Source organism: Chrysemys picta, chromosome 4, assembly GCF_011386835.1.
Source record: "Chrysemys picta bellii isolate R12L10 chromosome 4, ASM1138683v2, whole genome shotgun sequence".
Classification (NCBI taxonomy): Eukaryota; Metazoa; Chordata; order Testudines; family Emydidae; genus Chrysemys; species Chrysemys picta.
The window spans coordinates 6,412,432-6,430,720 of record NC_088794.1 but is presented as its reverse complement, the minus strand read 5'-3'; the positions used below and the strand labels follow the sequence as shown (position 1 = coordinate 6,430,720).

General features: G+C 46.2%; 1 protein-coding gene across 1 annotated transcript; it reads right to left on the bottom strand.

Moving 5' to 3' along the window:
• Window positions 1-472: 472 nt before the first annotated feature.
• On the bottom strand, window positions 473-5,327 carry LOC135982873 (olfactory receptor 5AR1-like). The gene has a single exon (XM_065591257.1). The coding sequence runs from the start codon at window positions 5,322-5,324 to the stop codon at window positions 4,362-4,364; it is 963 nt and encodes a 320-aa protein (XP_065447329.1). The 5' UTR covers window positions 5,325-5,327; the 3' UTR covers window positions 473-4,361.
• Window positions 5,328-18,289: the final 12,962 nt, after the last annotated feature.

Genomic DNA, 18,289 nt, shown 5'->3' with positions numbered 1-18,289 from the left:
TGGTAAGACTGGAACAGTGATCCAGGAGTTCACATTTGTTACTGGTTGGTGAAATCTAACTATAGACCACACCATCGGCTTGGGGTGGCTGTCCTGTTTTCTGACAGTCTGACCTGAGATTGGCACTCACAGTTGTAAGCCACTCCAGACAGCATGAAATTGCGGGAACCTGGTATGGGCAGAATGGGGCACACAGAACCCCTGGCATGAGGGGAATTTGGGAATGGGGGGCAGGCAGCACTTCTGGCCTGAGAGAGAAGGGAGCTCTTTTATAGAGGGAGGGAGAAATGGGGGCACACACAACTCCATGTGGGGGGGGAGACTAGGGAACCCTGGTATGGAGGGAGTGAGGGGATATGGGGGGGAATGGGAGCACATTCAGAGCCCCTGCTATGGAGGAGAATTGGGGACTCAGGCATTGGGAGAGTGAGGAATAGGGGACACAAAGCCCCTGGTATGGGGGGAATGGGAGGCACACAATGCTGCTGGCATTGGAGGGGAAATCAGGGGTCCCTAGTATGGGAGGAGGAGGGCGTTTGGGGGGCACACAGAGCCCCTGCAATTGAGGGGCATGGGATGGTGGCGCACAGGAAGGTTGTGGGCGGGAATGGAGGGATGTGGGAATCCTCTGGTGTGTGCAATAAGTTCACCCGCCAGCAGCAACCGAGTGTGCGACCCCCTAGGACACATACACTAAACCCACAACATAAAGTTAGCAACATCAGCCTTATCCACAGGCCTGAGCCGGGGTGACTGAATGGCAGGATGTCCTCGGCCGCGCAGGGTGACCGTTGAAGAAGTGACACAAATGAAGGAGGGGGTGGGGCAGGCTCGTCTGAGCCAGAGACAGAGCTTTCCCGGAGCCATCCAGTGCTGAGGAACGAACTCCCCCAGGATCTAAAACACCCATCGGTTCTAAAATCCAGCACCAACCTCACCAGCTTTTTCTGAACTGCAGGATGGATTGTTGCTGTCACTGATGCAAGCACCCAGCCCAGCAGACATAAAAAATTCACATGAATGTTACACTTGCTCACCCAAAATCTTACAGCCTTAGCTTTCCCCCCCAGGGTCACGCTACTACTGCTTCTCTGGCTGTGTCTGGGGCTCCTTCGCTCCTTCTCTGTGTCCTCCTGTCTGGGCTGCTCCCCGCTCACCCACAGCCCCGGCGCTCAGTGCCCCAAGCCCTGCGTTTGCTACCTCGGTCTCCAGGGAACCCCTTGGAGCACACGGCTCAGCTTTTTTATGTTTATTTTTTACTTTTTAACTTACTGAAAATTTCAAAAAAGTTGGTTTTGGTTTGACCCAAAATGATTTAAAAAAAAAGTCAGACTTGCCAGTGAACAAAAAAATCTGTTCTTCAGGTGCTCGTTCATGCCCCTTCCATGTTAGGTGTGTGCGCTGCATGGACAGTCACAGGATATTTTTTCCCTCGGTGGTATCCGCCGGGCCAGTTCTAGCACCCTCCTGTGCTGGTAAAAGGGGGCCCGGCTGGGCCTGAACCCTCTCAGTTCCTTCTTACCACCCATGACAATCACTAGAACAGCTCCTCCTTTTTCAGCAAGGTGATTGTCAGTGGTTCTCACTGTTTTTCCTCCATCCCTCTCTTCTTTTTTCCAAGATTTCTTGTCTTCAGTTTACCTTTTAAGCAGTTGTGTAAATAGTTGGATTCTCACATTTGTTTAGGGGGCGTCCTCCACATCTGGAGCCAGATGTGCCCCGGTCTCCGGGCTTCAAACCCTGCGGCAAACCTATGCCAGTGAGCAACCCACACGCCCATCGGCGCCGACTCCGTGGGTGCTCCAGGGCTGCAACACTCACGGAAAATCATTAGTGTTTGGTGCAAAGCCGCGTATCAGCTGTTTCGCTCCCAGTTTGTGCAGCTCCTGCAGCTCCCAGCCGGGCTCCCGCCTCCCCCACTGCAGGCAGGTGAGTCTTTTCAATGGTCAGGGCAGAGGGAGCTGGGCTAGGGGGACAAGTAGGGGAACAGGCAGCTTCTGGGCTGGCCGCAGGGGACTGGGGGGGCATATGGGGGCGTTTCTCAAGGACTGAGCTAGCCATTCTCAGCCTGTCCTGGGCCCCTGCCTTCCTCCAGCCAGGAGGAAATGGTTGCAGACCCCCTTAGTGCTGGGCCGGGGGGGACAAAGGATGTGTCTCCTTTAAGAAGCTCTTCTTGCATCTGATGACTAAACGTGGGCTGGGCCTGGCGCTGCGCTCCCCACCCCGCGCTCTAGCCAGCCGGGTGAATCCAATGGCAAGCGGGGCTTCACTGCAGCCCCACCCTCCGGTGCAGACAAGTAGCCTCCACCTATCACCTCCCCCAGCCTGGACCCGGACGGCTCCTGCATGGCCCCCTCCCACGAGGGCTCTGGGACCTCCCAACCCCGATCCCATTCCCCACGGTTCCAGACCAGGTCCCAGTTTGGATCGAGACCTAGCTGGGGCTCCCCCAACTCTTCCCCAGTGTGTGAGTGTGTGTGTGTGGGGGGGGGATGATGGGAGTTCGCTATGCACCACGGGTACTTCTAGATGCATCCTCCCTGCCCTATGCCAACCTGCTTTAACGCATCCTCTATGGTAAAGGTCGCAGGCATACATGGACCTTATGCTTTAGCTCATCACCATCTATCTAGGTGAAAGGTCCCAAACATATGTATGCGAACTTTGTCTTAGCTCAACATACAGGATGTGGCCTGCAGGTCTCTTGTGTTACAGCCAAAATATTCTCTAATATAAACCTATAAACCAGAGAGCAGCAGCTTCTGGTCAGGCACCTAGCCCAGAAGGCAGCACCACCGCCAGCAGCAGTGGAGAAGGAAGGGTGGCAGGGTATGGTATTGCCACCCTTACTTCTCCGCTACTGCTGGCATCACCACGGCCTTCAGAGCTGGGTTCTTGGCCAATAGCCACCAGTCTCCAGCCACCCATCCCTGAAGGCAGTGCTGAAGTAAAGGTGGCAATACCATGACCCTCCTACAATAGCTTTGCTCCCTGACCCTCTTTTGGGTCAGGACCCCCATGGTTACAACACTGGGAAATTTAAAATATTTGAAACCGTGACATTCAAGATTTTTAAAATGCTATGACTATGAAATTAACCAAAATGGACTGTGAGTTTCGTAGGGCCCTAGGGATGAGATATATTCTGGAGGCTTAGTACAGGGAATGGTGCTGGAACTGGTAATATCTCTCAGTTGAGAAGAAAGGTTTTCAGTGGGACCATTCTATGGTTACAACCAGATTTTCTAAAGTGTTCAGTGACCACCATTGGAAGCAGATTTTCAGTACTGCTCAGCTCCCAGTTGTGGTCAGTGTTCATTCAGAGCACTGACAGATGTTGTTTGGCTGCGTGCGTACCCCTGTGTGTGTACGTCTCAGCTTCTGCAGGTAACCGAGACAACACCCCACAATCAAAGAAATCGACAACCACGGATTAGCTGAGCAAGGAAGGCATCCGAGCCCTGGTTTATTGTAGTGAAGCACAATGAGAAGCGTCCTATATCTTACAAGATCCTTCAAATTTGAGCACTCCGATACAATGGAACGGCTGGCTTAATCACTGGATGGACCTGCCAGCATCCCCTGGGCCGAACAAGTTGTTTTATTGTAATCATTATTTATACCCTACTACCAATAGGGCTTGTACTGCCCCCTAATGTGTTGCCCTCTGATGAGGTCATGTACCACCCTCTGATGTCACCTAAGCCTACCCGTCTCCATGTATGGGGTGGTATAACCAAAACGTCTCTATTCATCATGTCACGACACCTAGGAGGTCAGCAGGTTCTGGTTCTCTCTCTGGTGTCCGGATGTTCTAGCGCTTGATGTCCCAGGTGCTCCTAGTGCTAAGTACAGGAGCCTGTGATTCCAGCCTAGCGGTGTTTGCTTTGCAGCCTCAGCTCCTTTCCTGCCAGTGGCTGTACTTTTCCACACACGCACAGTCTGACCGAGAGGCTGGCGGAGTTATGCTGCACCTGTGAGCAGTGCTTGCTTCTAGCTGCAACTCTTGCTCAGGCTGCAGACCCCATACTGGGCCTCTTGTTTCAGGCTCTCTTCCTACTACACCAGTTAGGACCCTCATGAAGGCACCAGATCTGCCCCAGTGCTCAGCATCGAGCAGTTACCATTGAGATCAATGATTCTGGGCTCTGAATTTAAGGCCCTGATTGGCAGCTGAGCACTTTGGAAAATTGGACGACTTGCTGAAGTGCTGAACTAGTAACTGGTGGGTGGATGCAGAACTGTTTGGAAAATCTGACCGTTAGTGTCTTTTGATGCAACACAAACACATTTGGTGATTCACGGAACTCAAGATAATGACACAGAGAAGTGATTCCTCCATCTTACTCCCATTTATTTATTCAAAATAAAGTCTCCACCTTTACATTCACTGAGAAACAAAACCTTCCTATCATCCTCCTAAAAGCCTCTTTCACCTCCTTGTTCCTCAGGCTGTAGATCAGGGGGTTCAGCATGGGGATCAACAGGGTATAAAACACAGAGATGATTTTGTCCTGGTCCATGGAGTACTTTGAACTGGGCCGCAAATACATAAAAATGACCGTTCCGTAGAAGATGGTGACGGTCGTCAGGTGGGAGGTGCAGGTGGAGAAGGCTTTGCGCCTGCCCTCCGTGGAGTTGATCCTTAGAATAGCAACCACAATGTACACATAGGAGATGACAATGGTCAGGAGAGTAGATGTTATAATTACAGTAGAAAAGGTGAAGTGAACAATGTCTGTGATGTGGGTGTCAGAGCAGGCCAGTTTCAGGATGGGGGGCACATCACAGAAGAAATGGTTGATGATGTTTGATCCACAGAAGGACAAACGGAATATAAATACAGTCTGAACTGTTGCATTTACCCAGCTGGCTAGGTACGACCCCAGCACCAGCAGCACGCAGAACCGCTTGGACATGATGACGGTGTACAGCAATGGGCTGCAGATGGCTGTGAAGCGATCATACGCCATCACCCCCAACAGGCAGCACTCACAGGACACAGCAATGCAGAAGAAGTAGAACTGCAGAGCGCACCCAGTGAATGTAATTGCTTTGCTCTCCACTGCAAAGGCCATCAGTATCTGGGGAGCGATGACAGTGGAGTATCCGACATCTAAGAGGGCCAGGTTACTGAGGAAAAAGTACATGGGGGTGTGAAGCCGGGACTCAATCCTGATTAAAGTGACCATCCCGAGATTCCCCACCAGGATGAGCAGGTAGATCAACAGAAACACCACAAAGAGCATGACTCTCAGGTGCTGGTTGTCCGTGAATCCCAACAAGATGAACTCCGTCACAGTGGTGTGATTCCCCTTCAACATTTATCCCAGATGTGCTGTTCCCCACAAGGGAGAAAGCGAGCATAACATGGAAAGAAGAGACAAATAAAGGCTGAGTATCAATTCCTTGGGGTCATTCTGATCATATACCATGTGGTTCTCTGGTGAGATCTAACAGAGGTTTAAGACTCCGTTATGGGTTTTGAACTAACAGCCATGGGTCTCTTAGCACAGGCGGTAGGAAAAAGAAAGAACTTTCTCCCAGCAGAGAGCTGGCCGACCACGAAATGTCTGTACCAACTGTGGGCAGATTTGTGGTTCCAGGATTGGATTCCTGAGGTATCTCAGGACCCATATGTAAATCTGTGGTAGAGATCCTCCTCAAATCGAGGGATGGCTAATGAATGATTGGGCAGTAGAGGCTTATATTCTACTAGATAGCAAAAAAAATGAGGAGTACCTGTGGCACCTTATAGACTAACACATTTATTTGAGATAAGGTGCCACAAGTACTCCTTGTTCTTTTTGCTGATACAGACTAACACAGCTACCACTCTGAAATCATTCTACTAGATAGAAGTCCCAAATTCAGTGCTTACTGCCAAGAGCTCACCCAGTGCTGTCTTATTACAATATAATTTATTATGACTAGATTCAAATACAGTTACCCAGGTTGATTAATTCCACCCCTGGTCAATGGTACTCTTTGTACAGCAAGCTATTAAGGTGAGGATGTAGGACATAGGTGCTTGTCCACTTTCATTTATGGGGCCAGGCTATACAGGTTTCATACAATAAGGTACGTGGCAGGCAGGCAGAATTGTAGGAAAGGGATCCGTAGTCACCATACTGAGTTGCCAGAGTTACATGATGAGCTTCTAGAGTATGTGTACCAGTAGCCTGGCCCCTTGTTTGTACTTCAGAGTTTCTGATGTCAAACACAATTAGCTCCCTCCTAAAATTTTATCCTATTTCTCCTGTTCCGCTCCTTATACCGGGGGCCCGACCTATCAGGCTATGGAATCGTTCTCACGCTCTTTTGGGTCAATTGTCTGTTTAAGTATTCGTACGCAGTGGAACAGCTTCATTCAGAGAGACTGAAGGAGCCCTCATCAGAATACCCCATAGCCCGGTGGTTGGGGCACTCTCTGGAGAGATGAGAGACCAACGTTTAAACGTTTTATCCCCACAAAGCCGCGGGGGGGAGAGGGATGGAACTTGGGTCTCCCACACCCTGGATGACTGCTCTTACCACCAGAATAAACGTTAGAAGGTTGGTGATGCCAGCATGAGCACCGACACTTCCTTCCCTTGCATTTCTCAAAAGAAGCCGCTTAGGTGCCAGTCTACAGGACTGTCCTTCTGGCCATCGATCACAAGCAGTCGGGACTCAGGTGCTGAACTCCTGAGGGACAGCGCTTAGGGCATTCTCCCATTGGCGAGCTCCCCACTCAGCATGCTGGCTTTTGTGGACCCCATTCCTAGTCAGCTTTCTTTCCTCCCCCTCCCCCCATGGCATAGGGAGCCCAGGGTCCTAACTCAGGTTTTGTGAATCCTGGAAATTTTCTAGGGACCTAAGGAGTTAGGCAGTATAACACTGAGCATTCCAACGCCTAAGTCCCTTGATGAATCTGGCCTTACACATTTTCTTTGTTGGTTTAAATTAGAGCTCATTAGAAAAGGAAATTTCCATTCCAGGGGTATATCCAAATTTTGAAATTTGATTTCATTCCAAATAAGAATGAAATGTTGATGTTTCATACTTTACCCAGGAACGGAAATTCCGAACAAGAATTTCAATTCAGAAACATTGAAAAGATATTTTTGATAATATTGATTTTTTTCAGTAATATTAAAATAATAATGTAATGTAAGATATTTAATATAATATAAACGATTAAAGTTTTAATATAATATAAAAGTAAATATGAAATAAAACAATATGATAAACTCAAAATGAAACATTTTTACCTTATCAGAGCAAAACATTTTGACATTATAAAAACAAAATGAGAAAGTAAAACATATTTTGGTTAGACATGTTCCCATCCAAAATTTAATCAAAATCAACGCATTCCTGCAAAATGTTATTTTTTTGTCAAATGTGCATTTTCTGACAGAATTGCTCCATCCATTGTTTTGACCATCTCTAGTTTTGGTGTTTCTAAAGATTGTTTTTCAGGCTCTATATCAACGGCGAAGAAGTTAGACTGATGGCTTTTGAAAGTGCATCTCCTACGCCATGCACCAGAACACGCACTGGCTGTGACAATGGGAGGTTTCCCTAAAACACTGCTCCCCTCTTTCAGCAGTCTGCGAGTGTGACTAGTCCCACATCTAGAGGATATAAATCTAGGAACTAGACGGGGGGGAGTGGGAGTTGCTGATTCAGCTGTGGATAAAGAATGATGGGTCAGATGCTCAGGTAGCATGAATGGGAATCGACTTCCGTGGATCTACATTGACCGACACCAGCTGAGGATCCAGTGTTCTTAGAATATCTACCTCCAGAATAGTCCATCACCTGCACCGCATCACTGTACATAATTAATGAAACAATCCACATCCTTGATCTCCCCCAGACACACGTGGCAAATATGCCGACTGGACACATTTCTTTACAATCAAAATACATTTTCAAAAAAATAGAAATAAAAGTTTTAATACTCTGAGACCCCCTTTATTTTGCAATATGTTATTCTTACCTAAGTAATCGCTTCCCTTTCTCAGAATGCGAGCGGCATGGGCATCATTTCCCTTGTCACTGCTTGTTCTGCAACAGAAAAAAACAATATAAATGTGCTGTTCAGATAATCAGGACTCTGATTTCAGTGAGTCTGATCTCCACGTGAATTAGCTCTAAATGACAATTGTATCCACATGTCGGAACCAAAGGAGAAAATTTATACCATCTCCTTTGGAGCTTAAACGACAAACCTACAAGAGGGAGATGTCTGATGTTCTTGATCCCAAAGGGGATTGTTTTTGGAGGTCGGAGGGGTTGTTTATATTTGTTTTGGTGGCATATTGGGACAGAATCCTTGGAGTGCTGCCGAGTCTGAACATGAGACCAGGCACAGGTGGGATTATTAGAACATCTTTCATGTCCCCTGGGAATAACTGCACATAATTGTGTTGCCTACAAAACCTGTGCAAACTCCCTGGGGATTCTTTTATATCTTTTTTTCAAAGTGAACCAGCTATTTTTCTCAGGCAGGAACCTGAACAATCCCTCCAGTGGCTTGCACACTAGCCTGATACTCAGGAGACATGGTCATTTCCTTTCTCCATCACAGTCTTCCTGTGTGACATAGGGCAAACTACTTAGTCTTTCTGTTCCTGCAAACTGGGGATATTAACACTTCCCTACCTCACAAGGATGTTGTGAGGATAAATATATTAAAGCTTCTGAGATACTCTGGTGATGGGGCCATATAAACAGAGCTTAGCCAATAACTGATTTTTCACTCGTACACCTTGCAGGCTTCCAGTTCTCAACTTGAGAGAGACAAGGTGGGTGAGGTAATAGCTTTTATTGGACCAACTTCTGTTGGTGAGAGAGAGACCAGCTTTTGAGCATACATAGAGCTCTTCCTCAGGCCCGGGAAGGAACCAAACCCCTTTCCCACCACCCCCGGGAGGCAATGTAAATATTTATATTAAAAAAAACAACAACAGTACTATCTGGATCTTACCATTATTAGCCTCCAGTCCTTCCTCGGAACTGAAAAAGTTGTCTGAGCTGGTCAGGTATCGCCAGCTTCCCCAGGGCAATAACCATTGGCTTTGGCACTGGCCTGGCTTTCCTAAATCGAGGCTTGTGGCACTCGAGGGTTGGGGTGATCTCATCACACATTCTGAAGTCATCGTTCATCATCCCAGTTTTCAAAAATCATGCAATCTCACGACACCATGCTGGTTCTCCTGGACCAGAAGTGGCAGTCCATCCATGGGCATATCTTGGCAATACCGGCAGTCACCATATCTGTTCCATGGGGCCAGAGGAGCTTGTCAGTCACCCATCATGGTCAGCCATCTTCGTCATGTCAGAACGTTCTGTCCAGATTCCACCCAGCATCTTGCCAATTGCCCATCCCACCACATGAACACTCGTCCCTCAAGAAGGAGTGTTAGGAGTGCAAGTGCCAATGTAGGATACTGGCTTGTAATTTCACCTGAGATAGTATTTTAAGTTTTGCTTGCCTGTTTGATTTATATATACACACACACACACACACACACACACACACACGCTCTTACTAATATGTGTGAAGAAAGGGACCCTTACTATGGACAAAGGCAGACACTGTGTATGCTGCTTTTGCCTAAGCCAGATGGGTTTGTTAGTATAATGGGAACAGAGAAGAGCAGTAAAAGTGTTACTGGGCATGGTGGGAGTGTAATATATGAGCGTACATTTGAAGACTTCCTCAACTCCTATCTCAAGGCAAGGTCAAGCAACCAGTTGGGAGGGGCAAAGGGTGATTGGGGGGAGGTAAAACACTAAAAGGCCAGAGAAATGCCTGCCCCTGACTGTAGCAAACCTCACTCCTTACCCCTCCCCTGGGGCACAAAAGGGGTGGGATGAAGACCCCCAGACCCATGACCCTCCGAAACGGAGCGTGACCATAAGTTGTAAGGGGTGGGATGGTGGGCGTGCATTGCAGGTATCATTATACCTACTGAGGAGGTGGGGAACAGGACACTGGGAAACAAGGTTCTGTGACCTCAGAGTTATGGGACATGTTTGCTGGAAACTAAACCCAATAAACATTGCATTATCTGCACTTTGGACTTCTGGTCAGCTTTCTGTCTGCATAACGAGAACCGGCGGAGTGAGAAGGTGAAGAGAAAACCTGCTAACAAGGAGCTGGAGCAGAACCACCATCCTTCCATGTCTTCTATCCAGTGTGGCCAGAGGGAGAGATGAGCGGGTACTGCCATGGGCAAATGCGTAAAAGGGATGGGCCGTGGCAACTGCATTCAGAAAGGCAGTTCCTAGAGTGTCTCCTGTGAGGCACAGAACCCTGGGATACTGCCTCTGAAGTGGTAGCGCTGCTCTGGCAGAACAAACGTGGCAGTGTGGATGCAGGTATGTGGTCTACACAGGGTTTTACCGCTCTCCAGCACAGTATATGTGGACACTACACGCAGGTCTGAGGAATATGCAGGAGCATGTACACAGTCAGCTATCCAAGTGTGCACGGAAGTGTAGACGTAGCCGAAGGAGGGGTATTCCCAAAGCACAAAGGTGAGTTAAGCACTCACCTCCCAATGAGCATCTGTGGGAACTATAATAATGGAACAGCCCTTTTGTGCCTTTGAGCCTCAGTAGCACCTAAATGTTGGACTTATACATCTCAAATGGCAATTAGTGACCTGACGGGCCTTTGTGGGTGTAGCTGAAACGTCTTAACGTTCTCTGACCCAAAATTCTGTGAACATCATCTTTGAACACATCTGGGGAGAGACTGTATGGCCGTCCATTGTATCCAGCAATGCCATCATGGCATCTCGTATGCTCCCTTGTGGCTGTAAAGCCCAATTTGCAAGGAGCAAGATTTTAATGGATGTTACTTAAAAATATGCAGGCTCCCGATGAAGACTTGGCATGATGCTTGACCATTTTTTCAATCAGTTTTTCTTGTGCGTTTTTCTCAAACTGTTTGATAGTTGTTGTCCTTTCAGGTCTCTCCTTGGCTGTCTCTTCAAACTTATCTATATTTATGTTACATGAGTTGAGATTCTGTTCTAGGTTGTCTTTGAAGCATTTGTGTTGACAACCTTGCTTGTGCTTTCCAAGTTCCCTAATCCTGCAAACACATGTGCATGTGCTTAATTTTACTCATGCGAGTAATCCAATTGACGTCAAAGGGATTACTCACATGCGTAAATTGAAGCACTCACATAAGAATGCCCAGGACTGGGATCTATGGTACTGAACTAATATGGCCTGGAGTCTATGGAAAGACTCCATTGAGTCCAATGGTCAATGCTCAGGCCCTTAATGAATGACAAGGGGGCTGGTATCGTTTTTTCAGATTGATTTTAATGAGAAGGGTCAGCTATTTTTTTATACACGGCTGTTCTCCGGGAGAAGGTGCCCCCGTACAAACTGTCTCGGCTAATTTCTTAACTCCAGTTAAACTACAAATATGTTTACTTATTCATTACTCTGGTAGAGCAAGTGTTAATACTGACATTATATCTGTGTAATGAGTCATATGTTGTTTTCCTAACTATTCCCAATACGTTTTCTTGCCTAATTAGATAATGACAGAATTGCTCAAAAAACAATGTTTTAATGAGGCCCACAGCAGTTTATTATAATCCATAATAATGGATGCTTTCTACAAAGTTCTCCTAACTTTGGGGAATTATGTCAACATGAACATTACTGGCATAACCAGTGCTGGACAATAGCATTTACTCTCTTTCCCTTTTTTCCCCTTTCAATATCTTCACTTTCAGGCCAAATTCATCTCTGGCATCATTCTTTTGTGCCAGGGCTACATTTGGCCCATTGTGTCCAAAGTCATGACAAATCAAACCAGGACACTGCAGGTGTGAATCTATGATCCTTGCTCACATTGACTGGTACTTACTCATACCAGTAGCCTCAGTGAGATCAAGTACTACTCAGTGCAAGATAGACTTAGGTTCCAAATAAACTAAAAAGAATTTTAATGCACACAAGACAGACAAGAAGGGGCTTTATCCGATACATAGCAATATGTTAGGGCATCTCGAAACTATAGGCTCAATTCTGATGTCCTTTCACTGAATAGCCTCTTACTCTGAGCTTGGTCTCATTGACTTCCACAGGGCTACCTGCTGAAAAGTTGTGGGTAAGGGTATCAAAATCTGCCATTAAAAAGGCAAAAAACAATGTTAGGGAAATACCCAGAATCTCCTATTTAATCTGGAAAAAACAGTGCAGTCCTCAGAGTGTTTTACGTCTATGCAACATTAAGATAAATCAGTGTCGAAACTGATGGTTACATGAAACACAATTGGCCAGTGTGAATCAGCATCGCTCCACTGATGTCAATGGGCCAGAAACCCCAGCTAACGTAACTCGATGGAGTGCCACTTCCATCGATGTGGCTGTATCTCCAGCGGGTGTAAATCATCTTTGCTCCACTGAAATGAATTGTGCTCCAGCTCCAGTCCATGTAAGCTAGCATCACTACATTGCAATCCACGGGGCCAGTTCCCCAGCAGGTGAAAATCAGCATTAGGTCCATTGGCGCTAATGGGTGAGACCCCCAGCTTTAGTAAATAGGTGGAGCTCTACTGAAGTCATTGGATCAGAACTATAACTGGTCAAAATTGGTGTCATTCCATTGAAGCCATTGGAGCTTCATACATTTATACAAGAAGAGGATCTGGCCCTTATGCTGATAGGATTTCCCAAAGCACATAAATGACATACGGGCACAAGCCCCTTATTGGGGCAGCGGTCTGGCTCGTTGGCAGATCATGTCCTTAACTTGTAACCTGGTGTAGATATGTAACCCACACACCTCCTGGGTGTGGTGCTCTGTCCCATCTGGTGGCCCTGAAACCACTTAGAGAGAGATTAATGAGTGTGCCCTACAGCCTTAATTAACAGCCATGTGGCTTTTAGCTCATGTGGTAGAGGCTCATGCACTAAGCTGCAGAGGTCCTAGGTTCAATCCTGCCCGCCGACGACCGGGGTCCCCATCCACAGGGGCAAGTGTGAATTGTCTTATGGTCACAGCTTCCTAATCATAACCCTGCAGAGTGTGAGGAAGTTCTGGGGCAGACTCTTGTTCCATGACTGAACTAACCTGTAGAAGCTACGAGTTCCCCTCTGTCTCAGAAACATAGGAATTGCCAGACAGGATCAGACACAAGGTCTATCTAATCTAATAGCCTGTCTATGACAGTGGCTTATACCAGATGCTTCTAAGGAAAGTGTTAGAGCCTCACAGAAGGCAGATGTGGGAGAATCTGCCCCCAACATTAGGTCTCCTCCTAATCTCCAATAGTTAGAGATTAGTTTAAACCTTCAAGCATGAGATTTAATCTCTCTCCCAAAAATATTTTCTTTTTATAACTCTTGATATTCTGCATATGCATATCAATACCCTATCCCTTTTTGAACCTCACTAAATTCTTGACCACAATTACTTCTTGTGGCAATGAGATCCCTAGAATAATCATACATTTTGTGAAAATGGACTTGTCTTGATTTTGAATTTCCTAACTTTTAATTTGATTGATTTTTCTCCTGTTCTTGTGTTATGAGACCGGAGAAGAGATGTTCTTGATCTACCTTCTATAGACAATTCAGTCTCCACCAATTGGAGAATGAAAACAATGGTATATTAGGCAATGGTCTGTTTCCTTCTTGGCATGTTGTCAGAGGCCCATGCAGTGGTTATTCTGACATTGTTTAATCAGTTCTCCCTAAGAATCATCTGCATTGTCAACTTTGTCCATTACCCTCCTTGACTTTTTATACTTTTTATAAGCCCATATCTGCGTCTGCACTGGAATCAGAGTGAATTTCACATGATCTGCGAGTTTCATGGAAATATTTTCCACATACTAGGCCCTGAGTTTTCTCTCTGATCCCACATGATTGAGATGTGCTGTTCTCTGCAGTCCTGGCCTCCTTAAAATTCTGTAACAGTAGTGCTGGAATGGAGATTCTGTGATCTTAGCACACTGGGAGTTGAGCACAGTCTAATGAGAGAGAATATAAAATGTATGGACCTGTATATTTAACAGTGTCCTCTATTGAGATGCAATTTCAGAACAGCTCAGGTATTTGTATGATTTCAGCATCCTTTTACTTGAGGTTCAATCTACAGAGGGCATCCAACCTAAAGCACTAATGGTAACTGCAATTCACCTTTAAATCAAGTATAAGAGGCCTGTGATTGACAAACAGAATCTCTTGCGGTCTGGCCTTACTGATTACAACAAACTGCAGACACCCTCTCAGTAGAATGCTGGAAGTGTGCGACTCCCATAATAACCCAGTGGTCGGTGGATTGAAACCAGGGTCAGCTAGCCCTGGCCTGTTTCTTATTTATGGGTATAAAATGGCCATGAATAAAGTTAGTCTGGAAAGTGGAAGAAGGTTTCTAACCATCAGAGGAGTGACGTTCAGGAACCACCTCCCACTAGAGCTAGTGGAGTTATACAACCTAACTAGATTTAAAGTGGAGCTGAATAAGTTTATGAATGGGATTTTATCATGTTGCTGCCTGCAACAGCAGTAGACTGGACTCAATGACCTGGGGAATGACCTGGGGGGGTCACTTCCTGTCCTAGGTTCCTATTGCAATTGCCAGTATTAATGAGCCCGCATTATGTACCATCATTTTTGGTGCAATCAGAGAAATCAGGATGGTGACACAGAGAACTTGCCCTTCTTTCAGAGCTGTTTATTGATTTTTTTTAAAAAATCAGTAATGATATTTATTGAGAAAATATCTTCCTGTAGATCATCCTTCTAATGGCGTCCTTCACCTCCTTGTTTCTCAGGCTGTAGATCAGGGGGTTCAGCATAGGGAACACAGATGATGTTGTCTTGGTCCAAGGTGTAGCCAGAACCAGGTCATAAATACATAAAATCAGAGTACTGTAGAAGGTAGTGACAGCTGTCAGATGAGAGGCACAGGTACAGAAGGGGTTGAGTCTCCCTTAACAGAGCGGATCTTCAGGATGGTGTAGTAAGAAGATGGCCTGAAACATAAGGCCGTGTATCAGAGGCCTGGTGTGAGGCCTGAGGCCTGAGCTAAAGTAATCAAAACTTTGCAGCTATAAAGCAAAGCCAAGCTGTGAGCAAGAGGCAGGCCCCATTCACAAAATCTGGCAAGAACAGGGCTGACATTGCAGAAACACACATGCTTAAGTAGTGCTAGGCACAGAAATATATACACCAACACATTCCAGAAAGATGGTACCAGAACACCTTGATACCAAACACAATCCTCAGAGATAACAGGAACATGCTGACCCATCTTAAGGATAAGGTCAGGATGATATCATGATGGATAGAGATGTTTTAATCAAACCAAGTTAATGGGCAGCCCTTGGATCCGTCAACAGGTGGCACCCTAATACGTCAGAGGGTGTCACTCGGATATGTCAGGGGCAATACGTAACTTGTTTGTATTGGTGTATAAAGTTGTATCTCAGGGGGAGTGTCTTTGGCCAGCCTAGGGAGCAGTGGAAAGTCCTGCCACTGACTGAGCTGCGTCCATTGTCACGAGCATACATGTCTTACTCTCCATCCAGGCGCTATTACCAGGCTTTGTTGACAGTAAACCTGGCCAGGTTCCTTTGCTGAAAATCAAGTCTGTGGATTTATTGGGCTGTTTAATTGAGGTCTTCTATTCCCACTATCTGCACAGAGCTAGGACAGCACACTGAAAGAACACACACCCAGCCAACATCTGACCACAGATGGCTACGAGGATGTACATATAAGAGACTAGAACAGCTAGGATAGTAATCATGACAAATATAGTCGACAAGGTGAAATGAATAACATCTGTGTTGTGTATGTCAGAGCAGGACAGGTTAAGGATGGGGAGGGATGTCACAGAAGAAATGATTACTGACACTGGGGTGACAGAAAGACAAGCTGAATATAGAAATTGTTCGGGCAGTTGAATTCACAAAGACACAACAACTATCAGTGCACAGTTTCCTGGACATGATGACCCTCTAGAGCAGTGGGTTACAGATGACTGTGAAGCGGTCAGAGGCCATGGTGGCCAGGAGGCATCATTCACTGGTCACAAAGACACAGACAAAGAAAAAATGCACAGCGCAGTCAGTGAATGAAATGATTCTATTACTCTCTGCTACAGAACTCATGCACATCCTAGGTGCAATGACAGAGGAATAACCAATATCTACAATGGACAGATTACAGAGGAAGAAGCACATAGGGGTGTGAAGATGGGAGTCAATCCTGATGAAAACAATCATCCCAAGATTCCCTACCAGGATGATAACATAGCTTGGTAGGAACAACATGAAGAGTGGGACCTGCAGCTGTGGGTGATCCATGAATCCCAGAAAAATCAACTGTGTCACATTGGTATGAACGGGGGAAAATCTAAATTTGCAAGTAAACAGGAGCCAAAAAGGGACCAGGTGTCGATTCCTTGTAACAACTCTGACTGCTCCCGTGAAATAGTGTGTCTTGGGGAATGTACTATGGGTTATACACACACTTCCCCCTGGAGCTAGTGCACAGTCTCTGCACAGAAACACAGCACACTGTGCACTGTTTTGCATTCAATTAAATACATGCAGAGATTCCATCACAATATGAGAGATTGTCCAAATCTGAATCGTTCCTATGCCAGAAATGTCCCTTTGGGCCCAGGCCTTTGCCATCCCTGTCTCTCCCACACACCCTCTCTGTTGTTAATCAGATTAGTTTGGAAAGGAGGGAAATCATCTCTTGTAAATGTATAGACAATAATGAATGGTGTAGGATGTCTTCATTTATACTGGTTTTCTCTTCCGGCTTCCAACAATGTCAGTGGGAGTCGATGGCACTTGGCACCACTGAAACTCAGAGCAATGGTCCTACGAAGGATCTGTGTCCCACGCTGGGAATCCCCAGCAGAAAGGTGTTGCAGGGATAGTATGTATCTGTAGAGACATTCAGGTCACTGAATGTCTTTTTTCTTCCTGAAGGCTAGATATTAAATGGAAAGATCTGCTCAACTTTATAGAGTCATTGGCATCAAAGGGCAATAATACATTGAGGTGACCATTAGTGATAGCTAACGTAAGGACTGTAACAGGTTCTAAAAATTGGGGTTTTTTCTGATTGGGTCTATCTATGCGCCATTCCAAGGTGTGATTTCAGCTTGGGTATTCCTCAATCCCTATGGCAGTGGGTACAGAGTAGACATAGGTAGGGAAAGGTTTTCCCATCCCCTGAACATTTTCAAGATTTCAAAATATTTTCCCATTCTATATTGGGATGAAACCTGGTCTTCTGGAAAAACTTCACAGAAAATGAGAGATAGAGAAACCCAACCCATGAATAGCCAGTAGCCCAGAGGTTACGGTACTCATCTAGGATAAGGGATGAACTGGTGGATTTTCAACAGCTCCAGGGAGACCAGCTGACCGTCACTAATATGACTTGGCCCTCCAACTAAGCCCCAGATACCACCACTCAAAATACCACCAAGCAATTGCCTGGTGGGTCAGGATGACTTGACCACCACAGAAAAGGTTGGGGGAGAAAGGATGCTGGGGAGAATGTAGTAACATTTATAGAAAGGGGTGCATCAATTTGTCATCATCCAAGTCCAAAGAGGATGGAGCTTGGCTGTTTTCAGTAGTAACAGATGACAGAACAAGGGGCAATGGTCTCAAGTTGCAGTGGGGGAGGTCTAGGTTGGATATTAGGAAACACTATTTCACTAGGAGGGTGGTGAAGCACAGGAATGGGTTACCTAGGGGGGTGGTGGAATCCCCATCCTTAGAGGTTTTTACGGCCTGGCTTGACAAAGCCCTGGCTGGGATGATTTAGTTGGGGTTCAAGCAGGCGGGATGGACTCGCTGATCTCCTAAGGTCTCTTCCAACCCCAATCTTCTATGATTCTACGTCCATCATCTGTAGCACCATTCCCCATAGCGCTCTTCCCTCTAGGCAAACCCACGCAGTCTTGTGGACGCTGGTCCTGAGGTCATGCCCAACACTCCCCAAACTCAATATTCCCCCCTCAGGTGATCACAACTCCTTCTTCCCCTTTTGAGAGCTGTTTTATTTTCCCCTCCTTAGCACTCCATCAGTCTACTTAGGCGTTGCCTCTACTCCTAACTCTTCTGGACTGAGTTAGGTCTGGCTTATATAGTCCCCAGACTCCTTCTACTCACAACAGCCACCAGAAGGAGTAGATCATTAGAGTCAGCTGCTTGGCTTCTATTTTTTTGTTTGTTTTGTTCCCCCATGTGGTTCATACTGGCACATGAGGGAGACTCAGATTCAA